The sequence below is a fragment of the Pristiophorus japonicus genome, chromosome 16 (genome assembly GCF_044704955.1).
Source record: "Pristiophorus japonicus isolate sPriJap1 chromosome 16, sPriJap1.hap1, whole genome shotgun sequence".
In the NCBI taxonomy this organism is placed as follows: domain Eukaryota; kingdom Metazoa; phylum Chordata; class Chondrichthyes; family Pristiophoridae; genus Pristiophorus; species Pristiophorus japonicus.
Genome location: NC_091992.1, coordinates 122,029,060 through 122,047,397, shown reverse-complemented (window position 1 = coordinate 122,047,397; position 18,338 = coordinate 122,029,060). Strand labels below are relative to the sequence as shown.

Below are 18,338 nucleotides of genomic sequence, written 5' to 3'. Positions count from 1 at the left end.
TTTTGAATAGCTGGAGAATTGAGCTGTGGAGTGTGCCAGTGGGATATAAAATGGCTTAATAGTGCCAGAAAAAATTTAATTTTAGTAACAGGCTCTGAACGCCCTGTAAATAAAATTGAGCAGTGATGTAAGCACATTTTAGTCAAAATAGAAAAGTCACCCGGTCCAGATGGGATGCATCCTTAGTTACTGAGGGAGGTAAGGGAGAAAATGCAGAGGCTCTGGCCACAATCTTCCAATCCTTCTTGGATATGGGGGTGATGCCAGAGGACTGGAGGATTGCAAATGTTACACTCCTGTTTAAAAGTGGGGAGAGGGATAACTGAGCAACTACAAGCCAGTCAGTCTAACAGTATTAATTGGCATTTGGAAAAGTACGGGCTAGTAAATGAAAGTCAGCATGGATTTGTTAAAGGCAAATCATGTTTGACTGACTTGATCAAGTTCTTTGCTGAAGTATCGGAGAGGGTTTATGAGGGATGTGCAGTTGGTGTGTATATGGACCTTCAAAAGGCATTTGATAAAGTACCACATAATTGACTTGTTAGCAAAATTAAAGCCCATGGGATTAAAGGGACAGTGGCAGCATGGGTACAAAATTGGCTAAGGGACAAAAAGCAGAGCGTAGTAATTTTTCAGACTGGAGGTGTTTCTCAGGGGTCGGTATTAGGACCACTGCTCTTTTCGATTTATATTTGGATATACAAGGCATAATTTCAAAGTTTGCAGATGATACAAAACTTGGAAATGTAATAAACAATGCTGAAGATAGTAACAGACTTCAGGGGAACATAGACTGATGAAATATGCAGACACATGGCAGATGAAATTTAACACAGAGAAGTGTGAAGTGACTTCTTGGAAAACTGCCTCAGGAAACCCAGCAGCTCAAGGGAGGTGAGGACAACTTTGGGGTAAGTATATCATCATCATCATAGGTAGTCTCTCGGAATCGAGGAAGACTTGTTTCCACTCTTAAAATGAGTTCTTAGGTGGCTGAACAGTCCAATACGAGAACCACAGTCTCTGTCAGAGGTGGATCAGGCTGTGCAACTTGGGCCTCTCTCTCCGTGCTGGTTTGGTGCTTTTTTTAAAACCCTCCTCTCCCTCAGGCCCAGCTTTGGCACCTCAGTCAGCCGCCTGCCCTTCCCTTTCCTTGCCCGGCCCGCTTACCTCATGGAAAGCCAGGAAGTGCAGGAAACTGGGACGCCAGCCATCCACCCACTGATGCTGAACCACGGGTGTTTCCGGATTAGAGAGTCCCGGACCAGAAAGGTCCAACCTGTACTTTACATTAATGCTAAGCACTTTTTCATTTTTTTGTGTGGGAAGACCAATCTACTAAAATAAACAATGATTAGAAGTTACCTGTTTAGAAAGGAGCTCTTTACAGAGTGTGTAAAGGGTAATGAATTTTCTAGCAAGCAGTTTAGCATCAATGAAACCTTCAGCAACCAACATGATTTCACAAATTAACTCAAAGTCTGGTACAACCATAGCACAGGGTCTAAAAGAAGAGAAGTAAATAATAAGCCATACTGCAAATTTGAAAACACATTAATCATTGACAAGCTATACATTACTATATTTATAATGATAATCTAGAAATGGATTGCTGATGCTATTCTTTCTTCAAGTATAATCTGAGCAGATGGAACCCCAGTGGAAAGCCTGGCCCCTTAATGCAAAACCAGAATTGATCAAAGATTCTGGTGGCAATTATGGCCCCGATTTTAATTTTGTAATGTGGTGGTGGATTAGGGTGTTCCATCGCACACGGGAAACCCAAAAGTAAGTACAATGCGTCTCTCAGTGGCTTTTTAACTTAGCAACCTCATTATGATTTTACTTCTGAGTTCCCATCCAATCAGCGGCAGCGGGCATGATGTGGTCCCACATGACTCGATCTCAACTCTAGTACTTAAAGGCACACTCCAAAGTTCAATTTGAGTTTGGAGCTGGGAAGAAAAGAGAAGCAAGTGGCAGAATGGATTCTTCATGAGCAAAGGCTACACCTTGTTTCAGTGATGCCTCCCTGGATGAGCTGCTGGGGGCTATGAGAAGTCAGAGAGAGATACTGTTCCCCATCAATGGGAGGAAAAGCCTGCAGCTGACACCAAGAGAATATGGCTGGAGTTAGCAGAGGTCAGCAGAAGGAATGTGATGCCACCCATCTGGATTCAGTGCAGAAAGCGCTTTAATGACGTAAGCGGGTCAGGAAAGGTGAGTACAGTGGCATATTCACCTACATCCTGCTGTGTGCATTAACCCCACCTCCTCAATCTGCCTTCTCAAACCTACTGCAGCACATCACTCCTTACACCCAGTTACCTTGCAAGTGCATTCATCCTTCTCTTTCTATGCACTTCCTCACATCCCCTTCTATCCATCAACCACGCATACTCACTGCCATCCTTAGGCAATGTCATGCCTGTCCCTCATAGTCGTCTCTCAGTCATAGTCACCCTCACCAAATGCACTTCATCGATCAGCTGAACAAATGCCATTACATTCACTCATATGTCTTTCCCTTCCCTCCTTGAAGGAGAGGAGAGCACAGAACACCAGGGAGCGACGACAGAATCAGAGGGCGTATATGCCACTGTACTCACCTTTCCTGACCCAGTTACATCATTAAAGCTTTTTCTGTACTGTCCACAGTAGTCCAAGTGTGGTCTCACCAAGGGCCCATATAATTGGCCTATAAAAATTCTTAACTCTTATACCCCAATTCTTTGGTAATAAAGGCTAACATATCATTGTGCCTGCTTTCCTAATTGCCTGCTGTACCTGCATATTAACTTTCTGTGATTTGTGTACAAGGACACCCAGGTCCTTCTGAATACCAACATTTCCTAATCTCTCACCATTTAAAAAAAATATTCTGCTTTTCTATATTTGCTACCAAAGTGGATAATCTCACATTTCCCCATATTATATTCCATCTCCCATGTTCTTGCCCACTCACTTAACCTGTCTATATATCTTTTTGCAGCCTCTTTGCATCCTCTTCATAACATACTTTCCCACCTAGCTTTGTATCATCAGTAAACTTAGATATATTACACTCGTTCCCCTCATCCAAGTCATTAATATAGATCATAAATAGCTGAGACCCAAGCACTAAGCCTTCCAGTACCCCCACTAGATATGGCCTGCCAACCAAAAAATGACCCATTTATTCCTACTCTCTATTTTCTTTCCATTAACTAATCCTCAATCCTTGCCCTTTTTTTCTCTTTCCCATGGCAGCTGGTAATCATTCTGCCATTCACAGCCCATCTAGACTCAACTTTTGTTTCCTAACCTGTGCCATTACCATCTCATTTTTGCCCATCATCTCTTTTGTCTCTTAAATCACTCCTGCCTTCCACCGTATCACAGACCTTCTCTTTTGTTCTTTTCTCCCCTCCCCTTTCAATGACCCTGCAATTCCTTAAGAATCTGTTTCATCTCGAACTTTTCCAGTTCTGTCAAAGGGTCACAGACCCAAAACTCTGTTTTTCTCCACCGATGCTGCCTCTCCTGCAGAGATTTCCAGCATTTTCTGCTAAAATCGGTGGAGGTGGGCCAGGGATCAGGGGGAGGTGGGATTGGTCACGGAGTGGGGTGGGGGGGCGGTCAGCCAGGGATCGGGGGGAGTGGGGGATTTGGCCAGGGATCGGGGAGTGGGGGTTTTGGCCGAGGATTGCTGGTAGTGAGGGGGAGAGAGTATCGTGGCCCGCCTCATCATTGTTGGGGGGGGGGGCGGCCTGGGGGAGGATTAGCCTGGGGAGGGGGAAGCCTGGGGGTGGGGAGGCATGGGGGGAGGGCCTAGGGGGGAGGGGAGGCCTGGTGGGGGGTCTCTGTTCACAAGGGATATGTTAGGCTGGGATCCTGGATCCAGGAGGTAGATATAAAGCCACTTACCTCCTGGATGCAGCAGTCCCCACCTCTGTTTAACTGCCAGGATTCATGAATTGCATGAAACCCATTCACAGGCAGTTATACACAAAATGGAGGGGAAAAAAAGATTTCCTCATACTTGCTCTGTTCAGATTTAAGACCCTATTTTCGATTTAACTTAATCACTTCCAAAATCAATATAAAATTCTATCATTTTATTATCACTCTTCCATAGAGGCTCCTTTACTACAAGGTTATTCATTAACATTGTCGCATTGGACAATATTAGATCTAAAATATACTGTTCCCTAGTTGGTTCCTCGACATACTGATCTAGAAAAGGCGACCATATTTTTTTGCTTACCAACTCTCGGGTCGACTCAATGATCGTGGCTCTAGCGTGGCGTGTAGCCTGGCACTTCATTTTGGGTGCTGGGCTGCAAGCCCAGTCGCACGCTGCCCTGGACAGCCCAGTGGAGGCCATCAGAAACTGTGTAAAGTGCACAGCAATCCTCCCCTTTAATTGAAGAGGAGGGGCATTAAACGCGTTAGCGCTAGGCGGAGCATCCGTATAGCGGTTCTCTCAGTGCCCCAGTAGTGCTCCGGTTACCGGCCCCAAAGGAGATGGGGCCGGTAACCGGAGCACGAGATTGCGCTCTGCTGCAATTCAGGGGTGGTAAGGGCAATTCCACGGCAGGACTTCTGCGCCGGGCACAGAAAGTTCCGGCCCAGAAGGTTACCGCCCCCAATCAGGGCACATTTCGCCCCCAATGTTTCTCTCAATTCCAGCCTCCAACTTGCTCCCTTTCACATCCTTTCACATCTCTCTGTTTTATCAATACTATTATGATCATCAGTTATCTCAACTTTCCCCCCTTGTTCCCTCGAACTTCAAATATGATACCTTTCATGCTTTCTCTTTCCTGTATCATTAAATACCTTAATCTCCCACACCTCAAAACACTTGAAGGATGGGAATCAATTTTATATCTAACCCATACAAATTTTTACTCAAACCTAAAGCAGGAAAACATTTTGAAAAACAACTGAGGAGATACTGCTAGAAATGAAAGAAAAGCAATCGGGCCATTCAGCTGACTGAAAGGAATTGATGTATCTTTAGGAAATGAGATAAATAGCAAATTCTCAGACTAATTTGCAAACAACCAACAGAACCACAATGTTGTACAAAAATAACAAGTTCAAGCTCGGGCATTCAGGAGAAACTGAGTCCTTGAAGCTAAATGAAGTTAAAGTTTATGGAGGGTAGTAAAGATACCAAAGTCAATTTAATGGGTACATTTTATCATGATATGGTGAAATATGTATTTTTGAATCTACTATTTTATTTTGGATATTGTAAACTTCAGTTAGTGTAGGGGGTGGTGTGTGGGGTCAGATTCACCTCTGACCTTCCGAGTGGTTCGAATCTCTCCCACTCCCTGGGTTCTAGACTCTGGATTTATTTGGGGGATGTGATAAAGTGCAAGAGACAACTGGTTTGGTGCAAAAGAACTTCTATTTTATTAAAGGCAAGAAAATACAATGTCAACTTATAATCACTCAAATAAAGAACAGTACATCACACATTCAAAGGAGTTACAGTAAATAATACACCTCCCACCTCCCAGTGCCTAACACTGACTAGGTTAAACTCCAGGACAAACCGGGATTATGCTCACCAATCCTTTACTAGTAGTTGGCGGTGGTTCACGATTTCGGGGTTCGCTGGATTCTGTAGGTTCTGCTTGCCATACCCCGAACGTCGTAGAAGACTTTTTACTACACAATCTTTAGTTGGGTGGTGTCTGCTGATGCGGTAGGGCGGTGTTGGTCGATTGCGGTGTTTTTGGTGGTACCTTGTTGGCTGTGGTCGGTTGCTGCCGCAATGGTGATGTTCTTCCTTCCTTTTCGGTTGTAGGACGTCAAGGCTGGAGGAGCTAGTTAAAACTGCTGAGGTGATCTTTCTCCCTTCTTGATGCTCTATGATGCTATGATGCTGTGTGAATACCTTCTGTTAAGCATGGCATACCTTTTATTAAAGCAGGGCACCAAATCAGCCCCGAGTCTTTGTTTAATTTTGGCGGGCTTGATATTTCTTTCACATATTTTGGCGGGCTCATTAAATGTTAACCTGTCTCGGATGTGTCGATCTGTTTTCTTGATGGAAACATTGGTATTTGCAATGTCTGTCTGTGCTTGAGTTTTCCATGTGGGTTGGATGTGCCATTGTTATTATGTATGTGCTGGAATGGTTTTCCAGATCAGGATGATGGTTAGCTATCTCTGGGTTAATTGTTGCTATGTTAATGTCTCCTGGGGAGAAGAGTTTTCGAGTATCCACAATTCTCCAGATAATTTGCTTTAGCTTCAATACCTCAGACAGCTTCAATATTCAAACTGGCTTCTTTGAAGGATAGTTTAAGATTAGGAAAAGGGGAGGTGCAACGAGACCTGGGTGTCATAGTACATCAGTCATTGAAGGTTGGCATGCAGGTACAGCAGGCGGTTAAGAAAGCAAATGGCATGTTGGCCTTCATAGCGAGGGGATTTGAGTACAGGGGCAGGGAGGTGTTACTACAGTTGTCAGTTGTACAGGGCCTTGGTGAGGCCACACCTGGAGTATTGTGTACAGTTTTGGTCTCCTAACTTGAGGAAGGACATTCTTGCTATTGAGGGAGTGCAGCGAAGGTTCACCAGACTGATTCCCTGGATGGCGGGACTGACATATCAAGAAAGACTGGATCAACTGGGCTTGTATTCACTGGAGTTCAGAAGAATGAGAGGGAATCTCATAGAAACGTTGAAAATTCTGAGGGGTTTAGACAGGTTAGATGCAGGAAGAATGTTCCCAATGTTGGGGAAGTCCAGAACCAGGTGTCACAGTCTAAGGATAAGGGGTAAGCCATTTAGGACCGAGATGAGGAGAAACTTCTTCACCCAGAGAGTGGTGAACCTGTGGAATTCTTTACCACAGAAAGTTGTTGAGGCCAATTCACTAAATATATTCAAAAAGGAGTTAGATGTAGTCCTTACTACTCGGGGGATCAAGGGGTATGGCGAGAAAGCAGGAATGGGGTACTGAAGTTGCATGTTCAGCCATGAACTCATTGAATGGCGGTGCAGGCTAGAAGGGCCGAATGGCCTGCTCCTGCACCTATTTTCTATGTTTCTATGTTTCTATGTTTCCTTTGGTCCTTAGCCCTGCCCACACAGACCCAATCTGCCTTGTAAAATCCCAAATTCGATTAAAGTTCGTAGTTTCTTCCATGTGCACTTTAGGATCTTAAACTTGCTGGTAGATAGTTCCAAATTAAATTTCCTTTCCAATGAGTCCAAACACTGGGGGATTTCTCCCCCGAATTTTGCAACTATACATTAGTGAGAGAAAAAAGGATAATCCAGCACCCTGTGATGGTATGACAGATTTGACATCCTATTAAACCACCACCTATAGGGATGGCAGAGAATCATAACACTATTTACATTATAATATTGGAAATCCTATAGGAGCTATCATTTTTGAAGGGATTGAATGGCCTAAGTACTGATTTTAATATTTTATGTAAATATATTAAAGAGGGCGAGAAATTCGGTTGTGTATCACCTCCCGTTAGCGCCCCAGAGGGACGTTAATGCGTCTCTCATGGCTTAACGCCCGTCTGCGCAGATTTTAGCGTCCCCCGGGAAATTTGGTTGAGTTTTAACGGCGGCACTCAACATTATCGCCTCACCGTCTAACTTCAGCCAGATCATGATATCAGTACGCATGCAATGACCCACTGGCGCCTCGGAGGCAAAATTAGGTTTGTGCGCCTCAATTACCAACAGCCGCTGAACATGCCAGAGAAATCAGGCTGTCTCAGCTACTTTGGGCAATATCTGGAGGGTATTTAAAGGGATGAGCAACTGGGTTATTCAGAGGTCACAATGAGTGCTACATTTCCACATAGCACAGTGCGTTAACCTCTTGGATTGAGCTCAAATTTACAGATAAGTAGAGAATTGAGGTCTGCATTTAGATGGGTGTATTACTAGCATGCCACCGTCGCCTTCTCCAAGCTATTGGTGGGCGGCATCTTCAGAGAAGGGATCTTGGGAATGTCGGGCCATGAATGAGGAGACCCAGTTGACGTCGGGACAGAAGGCCTTACCCCAACGGGAGCACCTCTCATACCTGGACATATCTGAGGAGCGTGTGTAAGAAGGCTGTGGTTCCGCAAGGAGGTCGTGACCAAGCTATGCCATCTCCTGCAGCCAGATCTACAGGCTGATATCAGAAATAGGACTTTGCTGACTGTCGCCGTAAAAGTCACTGTGGTGCTCAATTTCTATGCCTCTGGCTCCTTCTAGGCTACAGCAGGGGACATCTGTTGCATCTTGCAATTTGATGCTCATTGCTGCATCCGCAAGGTTACAGAAGCTCTATACCGCAGGAGAATGGATTACATAACGTTCTCCATGACAAGGGAGAAGCAGGAAGAACCCTCATGTGGGTTCGCCAGGATAGCGGGCTTTCCGATGGTTCAGTGCGCCATTGATTGCACCCTTGCTGTGAATGCTCGCTATCCTGACAGCGCACATGAAGCTTTCATCCTGCGGGAGAGCACTGTGCCACGACTCTTCCAGCCACCACATGAAGAGCGCGGCTGGCTGCTCGGTGACAAAGGCTATGGTCTAGCCACCTGGCTCATGACACCCCTCCGCAATTCCACCACCTATGCTGAGCATCGTTATAACTGTCATGTATGCAGACCATGTATACTAACTGTATAGTCACATAAGAGGTGCCACTAGAGGGCGCTGTGGTGGGAGACTTGCATAGGTGTGCAGGGCCCAGTATAAAAGGCTGCCCACCATGCTTGTGCCTCACTCTGGAGGGATAAATGGGACTAAGGTCACAACAGCTCAAGTACACTACTAGACCTTGTGGAGTCATTCATAAGAGTATTAAAGACATAACAATAACGAAAGCCATGCGGCCACTAGCAACATCACAGAGCAGACAATCGGGGTGTTAAAGCAACATTTCCGATACCTTGACAGCTCTGGAGGCAGCCTTCAGTTCACCCCTCATCAAGTCTCGCTGTTCTTTGTGTTTTGCTGCATGCTGCACAACCTAGCCATAATGAGGGCCTAGACATTGCCATTGGGGATTGCAGCGCCACCTCAGGAGGAGGAGGAAGTGGAGTATGCCGATGCACTGCATGGCCAAACAGATGAGGAGGTGGATCAGCAGCTACGGAGGAGACACCATGGCAATGCTGCCGCTGCAAGGGCCACATGTCAGCACCTCATCCTGCATCGATTCAGATGAATGAAAAATCAGATGACGACTGGACCTGATAGTCACCACGTGCTAGGCTCATGGCGCAGCTCCGTGAAATTCTCCATTAATACACATGACAGAAATGCAAATGGTCAAATGAACATTTTATTATCTCGGACAAAAGTGTGCCCTCAAGCAGTACACCAATAACCTTTCACCAGCAACTAATAAAGAATTTAACAAATGCCCCTTCAAACAGCATAACACACAACCAACTTCAGGAATATATATACAAAGGCCCCTCCCATCTGAAATGCAAGACTAACTCCCATGAACCATATTATGCCAAGACCTTTCCACAACTAACAGGTGTCAAGCATCAGCAACGAAATATGTACAATTATATTTACAAGATGTGGACATCTGGACATGGTCGGCAATGTCCTTACTGGGACTTGCTCTCATATTTCCCACCCCTTCCCTTTACCCCCCGCCCCCCCCGTCCTCACACGCCTAGTGCTCCTCTTTAATGTGGCCGCAGTGCCTGCAGCAAAGCTGCTTGAATGCTGCTGTGCCTGTAAGGCAGAGACTGCAGGTGTCCTAACAGGACGCCCTGGATCAGCTCTAAGCTTGGAAGGCCTGGCTGCGGACTGGAAGGCCTGGCTGCGGACTGCACCACCTCAGTATGGACAGCAGGAGTCTCAGATGGGTGAGGTGCAGAGCGCAGCTGGTGCAAAGGCAGAGTGGCAGTGGTGGGAGCCGGAATGCTGTCATCTTGAGAGAGGACAGCACCTTCCATTTCCATCGACACACTGCCACTCCCCTGGGGCACCGGAGCGTAGATTGCTGGCCTGCTGTGACAGTGTGGCAGCAATCAGTGCTTGCATGGCATGAATCTGAGTCTGCATCAGATCAGACTGAGTCTGCATGAGACCAGACTGAGTCTGCAATGCAGAAGACTGAGAATGGATGCCACCAACCAGTGATTGCATCACATCACGAACGCCTTGCGTGGCTTCGGCCTGTGCTGTAATAGCTGCTGCCACATCAGTCATGGGACACGCCATCCCTCTGGGTCCCCATGGTCGCTCGTCAAGTCCAACTTTCTCTGGTACTGCTCAAGGATGGGCTCGATGGGCTGCGGAAAGGAATGAGATGATCCGGCAGATGATCCCCCAACCTCTCAGCAAGTCCATCCATGCTCGCCATAGCCTCCAAGTTCAAATCTGAGTCACACTCAGCAGGACTCAGGGGCCGACTCACCCTCCGGGGAGCTGGCCCCCGAGTTTCCCCTCGTGCTTAGCATTGCTGCATGCTAGTATGACCAGGAACCTCAGACTCATCGAACCCCAGGATAGCAGGTCTTCCGCTGAGGTGCTGTTCCTACTATGCGCAGCTGATGGAACGTGCCGGATTGGTGCATAGAGACAGAAGTATGGTTAGCAGCAGGGGAGGAAGAAGGAAGGGAAGAAGGAGGCGACATAGGACATTTATGTGTAAAGGGCATGTGGTTTCAAGGGTAAATGGTCACATATGAGAGGCAAAGGGCATGAACATGACATCACTGTCCCCAGGGGGCTCGGCTTTCCCAACCGCTACTGCACCCACTTGTGCGCCCGTGAGGGCGGACACTCGCTCTTCCATCTCCGTGAGGGCGTGTATGTCATGCTCCCCTCCTCCAGTGCGCATTTGCTCATGCCTGTTATGAGCCAGTTTTGGCTGCAATAACAAACAGAAGAAGGTGTAAGAGTGCAGCTAATCGTGTGCCACATGTGCTTTGCAGAGTTGAATAGCTGCTACTGCATGGAAGTGTGCACATGTCCATTTGAATCTGAGTAGCTGCGCAGAGTGGTTATGTGAACGGTGGGATTAGATGGCTACCAGCTAAGATTAAGGGTAAGGCTGAAGTTTTACAAACACATATAAAGAGTGAAACAATAGTACGAGGAGGGCTGAGGCTGAGTAGGGAACAAAAAGGTAAGCTACGCTTGGATGGGCAGGACATGGCTCTGAACTGAGGCAGAACTTTGCAGGTCTCTTCAGCAATGAAGACCATGGCCTAGTACACATAGTGAAGGAGCAGGTACTGCACATATTGTACATTGTATGAGACAGTGAGGTTCACATTATGGCATCGTAATGTGCATAGAAAGGGTACTCACCTTGATGACCCTAGTGGGGTCGTTGAACTTCTTGCGACATTGTGTCATGGTTCTGGCACTGTGTTCCTGGCCGACATGTGCTGTGCCACCTCCCTCCACAACTGTCAAAAAACTCTAGGAAGGGTGCTCCTTCCACTCTCAGGCTGCAGGACATCCCATTGCCTCTCCACAGCCTCGATTAATGCCTCTAGGGCCGCGTTCGAAAATCGATGGGCACGTTGGTGATCTGCTCCCTCAGCCATCTTCCTACTCTGAGCAGACTGTGATGCTGAAGCTGCGCCTGCGCAGACTCATCTTACCTCGCCTTTAAGAAGCGGCTGGCACCGAAATGTTTAGTGCCCATCGCCTCATCCACATTCGCTCTGGGAAATTAACACAAGGATTTTCGGCTTCACCGCCCTAAGAGAATTGTGCAACGACTGATTTACCGCTCCCTTTCCCTCTTGGGACGCTGAAACCGTATTTCACGGTAGACGGCGCTAACTTTCCCAAGACGCTACACTTACCGACCCACCGGGTTCCCCACCTCAAAATGGGTGATACCAAATTACTAGCCCATATTTTTTTAAATACACAGCACATAAACAGAGCCATATTAAAATTAAATAATCAGTTACACTACCTGAATAATGCCTTCAGATTTTCTGGCAGTTCTGTACGTCCTGCATAACCTGGATTCATTGTAATGAAAATGCCAACTGAAGGGCGGAGAACAATACTTTCTCCCAGAAAATTGAATTTTTCTTTCTTGTCACTTATTGCATCCTGAATACATTTCACCTGCAACAATGTTGGTAGAGTATAATCAAAGTCATTAACTTTCTAAAAGTGCATCATCCTGCAGTAGAATACCTTCCATATTAAACCTTTTATCATCTCTTCAGCCATCTTTTTCAATGCATGAGTCAATTAATTTTATGTCCAAGATTTTAGTGCAACAACTAGCAGTTCCGCAAGATTATCACTGAATTTCAGACCTGCTTCATTTTCTGGACAGGCATTTGAAGATCCCAAATGAAGCAGGCAGAAGCTTCATCTGCCTTCTCAATAAGAGTGCTGTTCCATTTCCTGGCCCAAAAAGGGTGCTGGATGTCAACTCAATAGCAGTCCCAGGAAAGCTAGTGGGCAGGAGGCTTTGAGGGTGAATCAATAGGTGGAGGACCTTTAAAATTTCCACACACATTCAAGATAAATGGTTTGGGGCCTTTAAAAATCCTTCTTATACATTTTTTCATAAGCTTTTGTGCCGGTTACTATTAATTATTAATTTTTTTCCATATAGCAAACTGACAATAGAGATCCTCTGACTTAATGCATTTGTAGGAAGAGGAAGGCCTGCAGAATGATGATAAGCAGGTCAAGCTGCCCAAGTGATGCTCTGTGGCCTCTTAACAGCATCTGCAGAGCTGTGGCATTACCTTGTTTTGACAGATATTGTGCCGCTGAGGCTCATCTTTTCAAAGTAAGCTTCACTAGTAGATCTCCAGTAACATTACTACCAGACATGAATGCTTGACTAACTGTTATGCTGGAAAGTTCTTCAGAAACACCTCAATCACAGCATGTTATGCTTTCCATGGTATCGCATGAAAGAAGGTGATCAAGAGCCAATGTTACCTGTTTGGCTGCATGCACCAAGATGTCACCCACCTCATTCTACAGGCCCTGGAACACCTGCCTGGGAATTATGTGGGGACCTATCATCTCAGAGTTTGGGAAGCAGAGAGTCAGATGCTGAGCTGTGCAGAGAGAGCAGGGTAATGGGATTCGTTTTGGATTGTTCGAGCGAAGAGACAACATGGATACTGAATGGTTTCCTTCTGCAAACTTCATAGCTCTATGGAATGTAGCCTTCAGCCTCAAATAGGATTACATACTTTGGTGCACTTCCTACAGCTGGACCTCCAGCCCTTCAGCATCTGTACTGGTTACATTTCTCTGCTGCATCATTATGAGCAATTTGTCAATTTTTCTGACACCATCAAACTTGCCCATTAATGGTTATCTGCAGCCTTCAAAGGGATGCTACCTCATTGGATATTCTGCTCCCCAGCTAAAAGTGCTATAGGCCAAGTTTTTCATGTGCCATCAGAATGAGCAGTGAATTTGGCATGAAACCGCTCATCAGCTGAGCTGCCAGTGCACGTGAAGTGAGTAATGGGCCAGATTCAGTTATAGATTGTGGTACCCAGAAATGAACCTGTAAAGTGCCTACTGCACTTCACTTAGCTGCAGAATGATGTGTGATCCTATTGAACTAAATGGCCGGAATCTTCCCGTTGCCGTGCGTGTGCGTTTGGAGGCAGCTGTTAAAAATTGTGGAAATCGGAACCTGCCATCATCCTGCCTCCTCACACCTTTAACTCGGGCGCGTTTCCCAGTGCGCCACAGACCCGCTCCACAGAGGCGGGCAACCTAATTCAACTTATTAACTGCTTGTTATTGGACCCTTAACAGCGCTTTTAGCTGCAGCTACTGAATATAATGGCACGTGAAGCACGCAGCTCAGGCACCTCGCCTGTGAAGGGGGAGGCGGAAGCTCAGTGGCCATTGTGCGAGGGTATTAATTGACAGGTGGGAAACTCTTTTTGGAGTTCACCTGCAAAAACATAAAACATTAAACCGTGCCACCCGACCTGGGTGACACACCAGACATTTACAAGGCCCTTTTTTCCTTTTTTTGTTTTTTTTTGTGTTTTTCATTTTTTTGGGGGTTTTTTTTTGGGCGCTAAAATCAAATTTTTCCAGTGCCCCCTATAAAAGGGAAGGGGACACTAAAAGCACCGGCATTTAAAACAAATTAAACTTTAAAACGTAAAATCAAATTAAAATTTGGTTGCCGGGCGTGATGATGCACTCCAGTCCCTCCGGTGCCCACCTCTCGTGGAAGGCCGCGAGCGTACCGGTGGACACCGCGTGCTCCATCTCCAAGGACACCCTGGACCGGATGTAAGAGCGGAAGAGAGGCAGGCAGTCAGGTTGAACGACCCCCTCGACCGCCCGCTGTCTGGACCGGCTGATGGTTGACAGGTGGGAATACCACATAAATACATACACCTTACACCTCATTAGTTGCCTAAGAAAAAAAGGCTCTTGTTGACTCCATTTTGTGCACAGATTTATGTTTCTGAACTTTGCAGGTCATTTCTGCAACCTCGGAAGCCACTCTCAGCACATTGCTAGTCAGTATTAGAACATGATCGTGAATTGACCTGCCATCTATAACATCACCACTTATACTGTCTCACCTTGGTCCCCAGAATCGGACCAAGCTGAGCACCACCAGCCACAACACCAGCAACAGCCACACCAGTAGCAGCAGCAACACAACATTAGCCTTCTCATCAACAACCTGATACTCCACAGGAGAGAGGGAGTCAGCACCTGGCTGCACCGCGCCGGAGGTGCTACCCCCAACACAGGGTATACAGGCAGAGGATGAGCTTCCTCAACATGACTGAGCAGCAGTGCTTCAGGAGGCTCAGGCTATTGTACAAGGCTATCGCAAACATTTGTAGCTTGCTGGAACAAGACCTGCTGCCCAGGGCTTCCACTCCCTCAATGTGCAGCTTGTCTACAACCATAAAAAGATAATGCATGTGGGTGCCAGATTCCTTGGCATGACTCTTTCGTGCTGCACCAGACCACCCTCTCTCAGCTCTTCGCACCTTCAAACAGACTTACCAGCTGGCTGCTTGGAGACAAGGGCTATCCACTGAAGACATGGCTCATGACACCCCAGCGGAGACCAAGTACTGAGGCTGAGGAATGTTGTAGATTAAAATAATTCACTAGATTAGATTAAAAGAGGTATATACAGCTCAATTTTGCCCAAGCCCGTTTTCTGGCATATTACCAGAGTTACGCCCATTTTTCTCGGCCAGAAATAATTTGCCAAAGTTTCCCTGATCTATAATTCGAATTTTGCGCCGCACAGCGTGTCCAGTCTCGGGGAGTGAGCCTGCTGTCTGCGCCGAAAACCGATGCCGCAACTTCTGTGCATGCGTGGAAAAAAAGTTACGTTTCTGACGTTGTTGCAATAGATGCGCATGTGCAGTACAGCTCTGAGTTGACAATCGGCCATTTTTAAAGAGCCAGTTGTGTGTGTGAGAAGGAGTGCTGTGTGAGAGCATTGGAAAAATCGCAGCTGCAGCAGTAGAAGATGCAACGCGGTGCAAGGACCAAGAATTTCTTACAGGAAGAAACAAAGGTGCTAGTTACTGTGATTGAGAACAGATGGCAGGAGCGGGACACCAGCAGAGGTCACATAAAAGTTCCACCCAAAGAAATGAAGAAACGCTGGAACTAAGTTGCAGAAGATTACTGTGCAGTGGTGACCACCACGAGATCTGGAGGCCAGTGTAAAAAGTGGTTAGTGTAAGTAATATTTTCATTTATTCACTAGAATGGAATTGCAGTTGTAAATGTGACCATTGGTATACGCCACCCAGCAGAAAGACACCCTGTCTAAAAAGTTAGGTTTTCATCTTTGTAGGGGAAGGTAGCACATAATAAAAGGGAAAGAACTCGAACAGGGTCGCTGCTTTGATGGGTCCTGCCTGGAGAAAAGCAATCACCACTGCACAAGCTGGGTCCACACTCAAGGGAGAGGGTAAGTCCTGCAAATTCATCGTGGTATTTCAAATCAGCCTGCTGCCTGGCCTGCACTGTGTGAGCATACTCATGCCATCCACCCTGCCCCACTCCTCTGCTGCTAACCATTTGTCTGTTCTGTTATATTTTGCAGAACTTGAGGCCAACCCTGATGATGCAGAAGATTCAGACCCAGATGAGCCTGAAGAGGAGAACATCTTCCAATCTAACCCTCCAGACCAAGAACATGGGGGAGAGAATGAGGAGAGCGGGGGGGAGGAGATGGAGCTGGATGAAGCCCCCACTGTTTTACTGACTTTGGAGGAGGTGCCGCTCATTGTGGTGACCGCTCCTTCCATGACTAGTGTTTTGAGTGCTGTTGGGACATTCCATGGTTTCCCACCTTCCGAGGTTGTGGGTCCCAGTGGTGGGGTGCAGCGAGGCACACCCAGGGGGCCCCACCATCCCAGGTTGTGGGTCCCAGTGGTGGGCTGCGAGCCACACTCGTGGGGAGGAGGGGAAGGAGAGCTCGACCGCACTCCCCTGAGGTGCAGGATCTAACAGATGTGGTTCAGATGATGTCATTGAGTGCGGAGAGCATTGACTTTACCCAATCATTCCTGGAGGTGAGTGAGTGATGGAGGTAGTGGGACTGTTGGGAGAAGTAACAGCAATGACACGAGAAATGGGAACGATGTCCAGGACCATCAGTGAGGGAATAGTGGCCATGAGGGAGGGAAATGTCAGAGGTAGCTGATGCGCTGTCAGTGACCATCGGGGAGGGAATGAAAGAGATAGTGCAAACACTGTCACTGACCATGAGGAAGGGAATGTTGCAGGTAGTTCAGACAGTTTTGCTCAACATGAGGGAAGGAATGTTGCAGGTTGTTGAGACACTGTCAGGGCGCATGAGGGAAGGCATGTTGGAATTAGCTGCTGCAATAAGGGAACATGCCCAGACCCCACGTCCATTGGCAGAATCAACTGTCACTTGCATTCCAATCCCCACACCAGCCTCTGAAGAGCCGAATGGCGGGCCCTCCAACATGCCGCCTGGGCCCTCCAACTTGCCGCCTGCCACCGACACCGCCCAAGAGGTGCACAGTACCCGAGATGTTAGAAAGAATAAGCTTGGTACCACGCCCAGAAACACTGCGCCACTGCCTGCGGGGAGATGTGTTGGAGTGTCCAAGACCAAGCGCAGCGGGCGGTCTTAGAATAAGGTAGAGGAGAGATGGGTATGTGCAGCCTTTCTTTGCTGTTGTTGTTATTATTATTGTTGCTACTTTTGTAACTGTTCTCAAATTAATTTTTTTTGGTAAGTTATGTTAATTTACAAGTTTAAAAGTTTGTAAGTGATCTTAAAGAGTGATTGTAAAGTAAAGTTTGACACAAGAATAATTTTATTAAAGTTAAGTACAAAATAATTGTTAAACTTTTGAATAAAATATATTTTACATTAAAACAATCATTTCCATTATTTGTTCCTCTCTCTCTCCCCCCTTAACTAATTGCAATCTTGTGACTTCTCCCCTTCTCTCTCACTTTCCCTCCCCCCCCTCCCCCCCCGTTGCAGTCTTCAAAGGCTTCTGATCGGCACCTCGCTCCCCGGCCTCAAAGCCTTCCAATCTGCACCTCGCTCTCTCTCTCTCCCTTCACCTCCCCTCCCCTCGCCATGACTTGTTTTCTAGTTGAGCCCCGAGCCCCTGTGTCTGGGCGCGGGGTCAATTCTGCCGGCCAAATCTATGACCATCCAGCCCTGCTTCAAGATGTTCGGTGATAGCATGTGAGTGAGTAAAAAAAAAGAGAAAACTTCTGAAATCAAACAAACTACCATTTACTTCGTTGACAGGTAAAAAAAGTTGAACTTTATTATTGATTTTTACAGCGGTCTCAACTCCCTCCAAAATCTTCGATTAAAAACAATGTCGTCTTTCAGCACCGATTTCTCAATGTGCGCTGGTTTTCTTAAGTGCCCAGAAGGTTTTTCGGGAGTGGCCAAATACGCCGACCAAGGAGGAAAAAATGTTGGCAAAACTGCGGAAAAACCGGCGCAGACATGAGGGAACATTTGATGTAAAAAAAAAACTGGCCTAGAAAAATCGTAACTAAGTCAGTTACACCAGCGCATATCGCAGGGGGAAACCCTGACAAAAATAAATACGACAAAAAAACGGCGCGCGCCAAAAAAACGGCACAAATGGCCCAGGAAAATTGAGCCCTTAATGTTGCAAAGAATGGTAGTAAGCCTGAGGATTGGAAGACCTTTAGAAACCAGCAAAGGATGACCAAAAAATTGATAAAAAGGGAGAAAATAGAATGAGAGTAAATTAGCAAGAAATATAAAAACAGATTCTAAGAGCTTCTACAATTATGTAAAAAGGAAGACAATAACAAAAGTAAGCATTGGTCCCTTAGAGGCTGAGACA

The 18,338-nt window shown here is 46.5% G+C and overlaps 1 protein-coding gene across 1 annotated transcript in view; it reads right to left on the bottom strand.

Moving 5' to 3' along the window:
- LOC139226779 (dynein axonemal heavy chain 17-like) overlaps positions 1–18,338 on the bottom strand; it is a 1,002,254-nt gene that overhangs the window by 372,542 nt on the left and 611,374 nt on the right. The window contains exons 38-39 of the mRNA XM_070857781.1: positions 11,939–12,096; positions 1,369–1,507 (exon numbers count right to left, since the gene is read on the bottom strand). Coding sequence (XP_070713882.1) covers positions 1,369–1,507; positions 11,939–12,096 — 297 coding nt within the window. The remainder of the gene's footprint in view (positions 1–1,368; positions 1,508–11,938; positions 12,097–18,338) is intronic.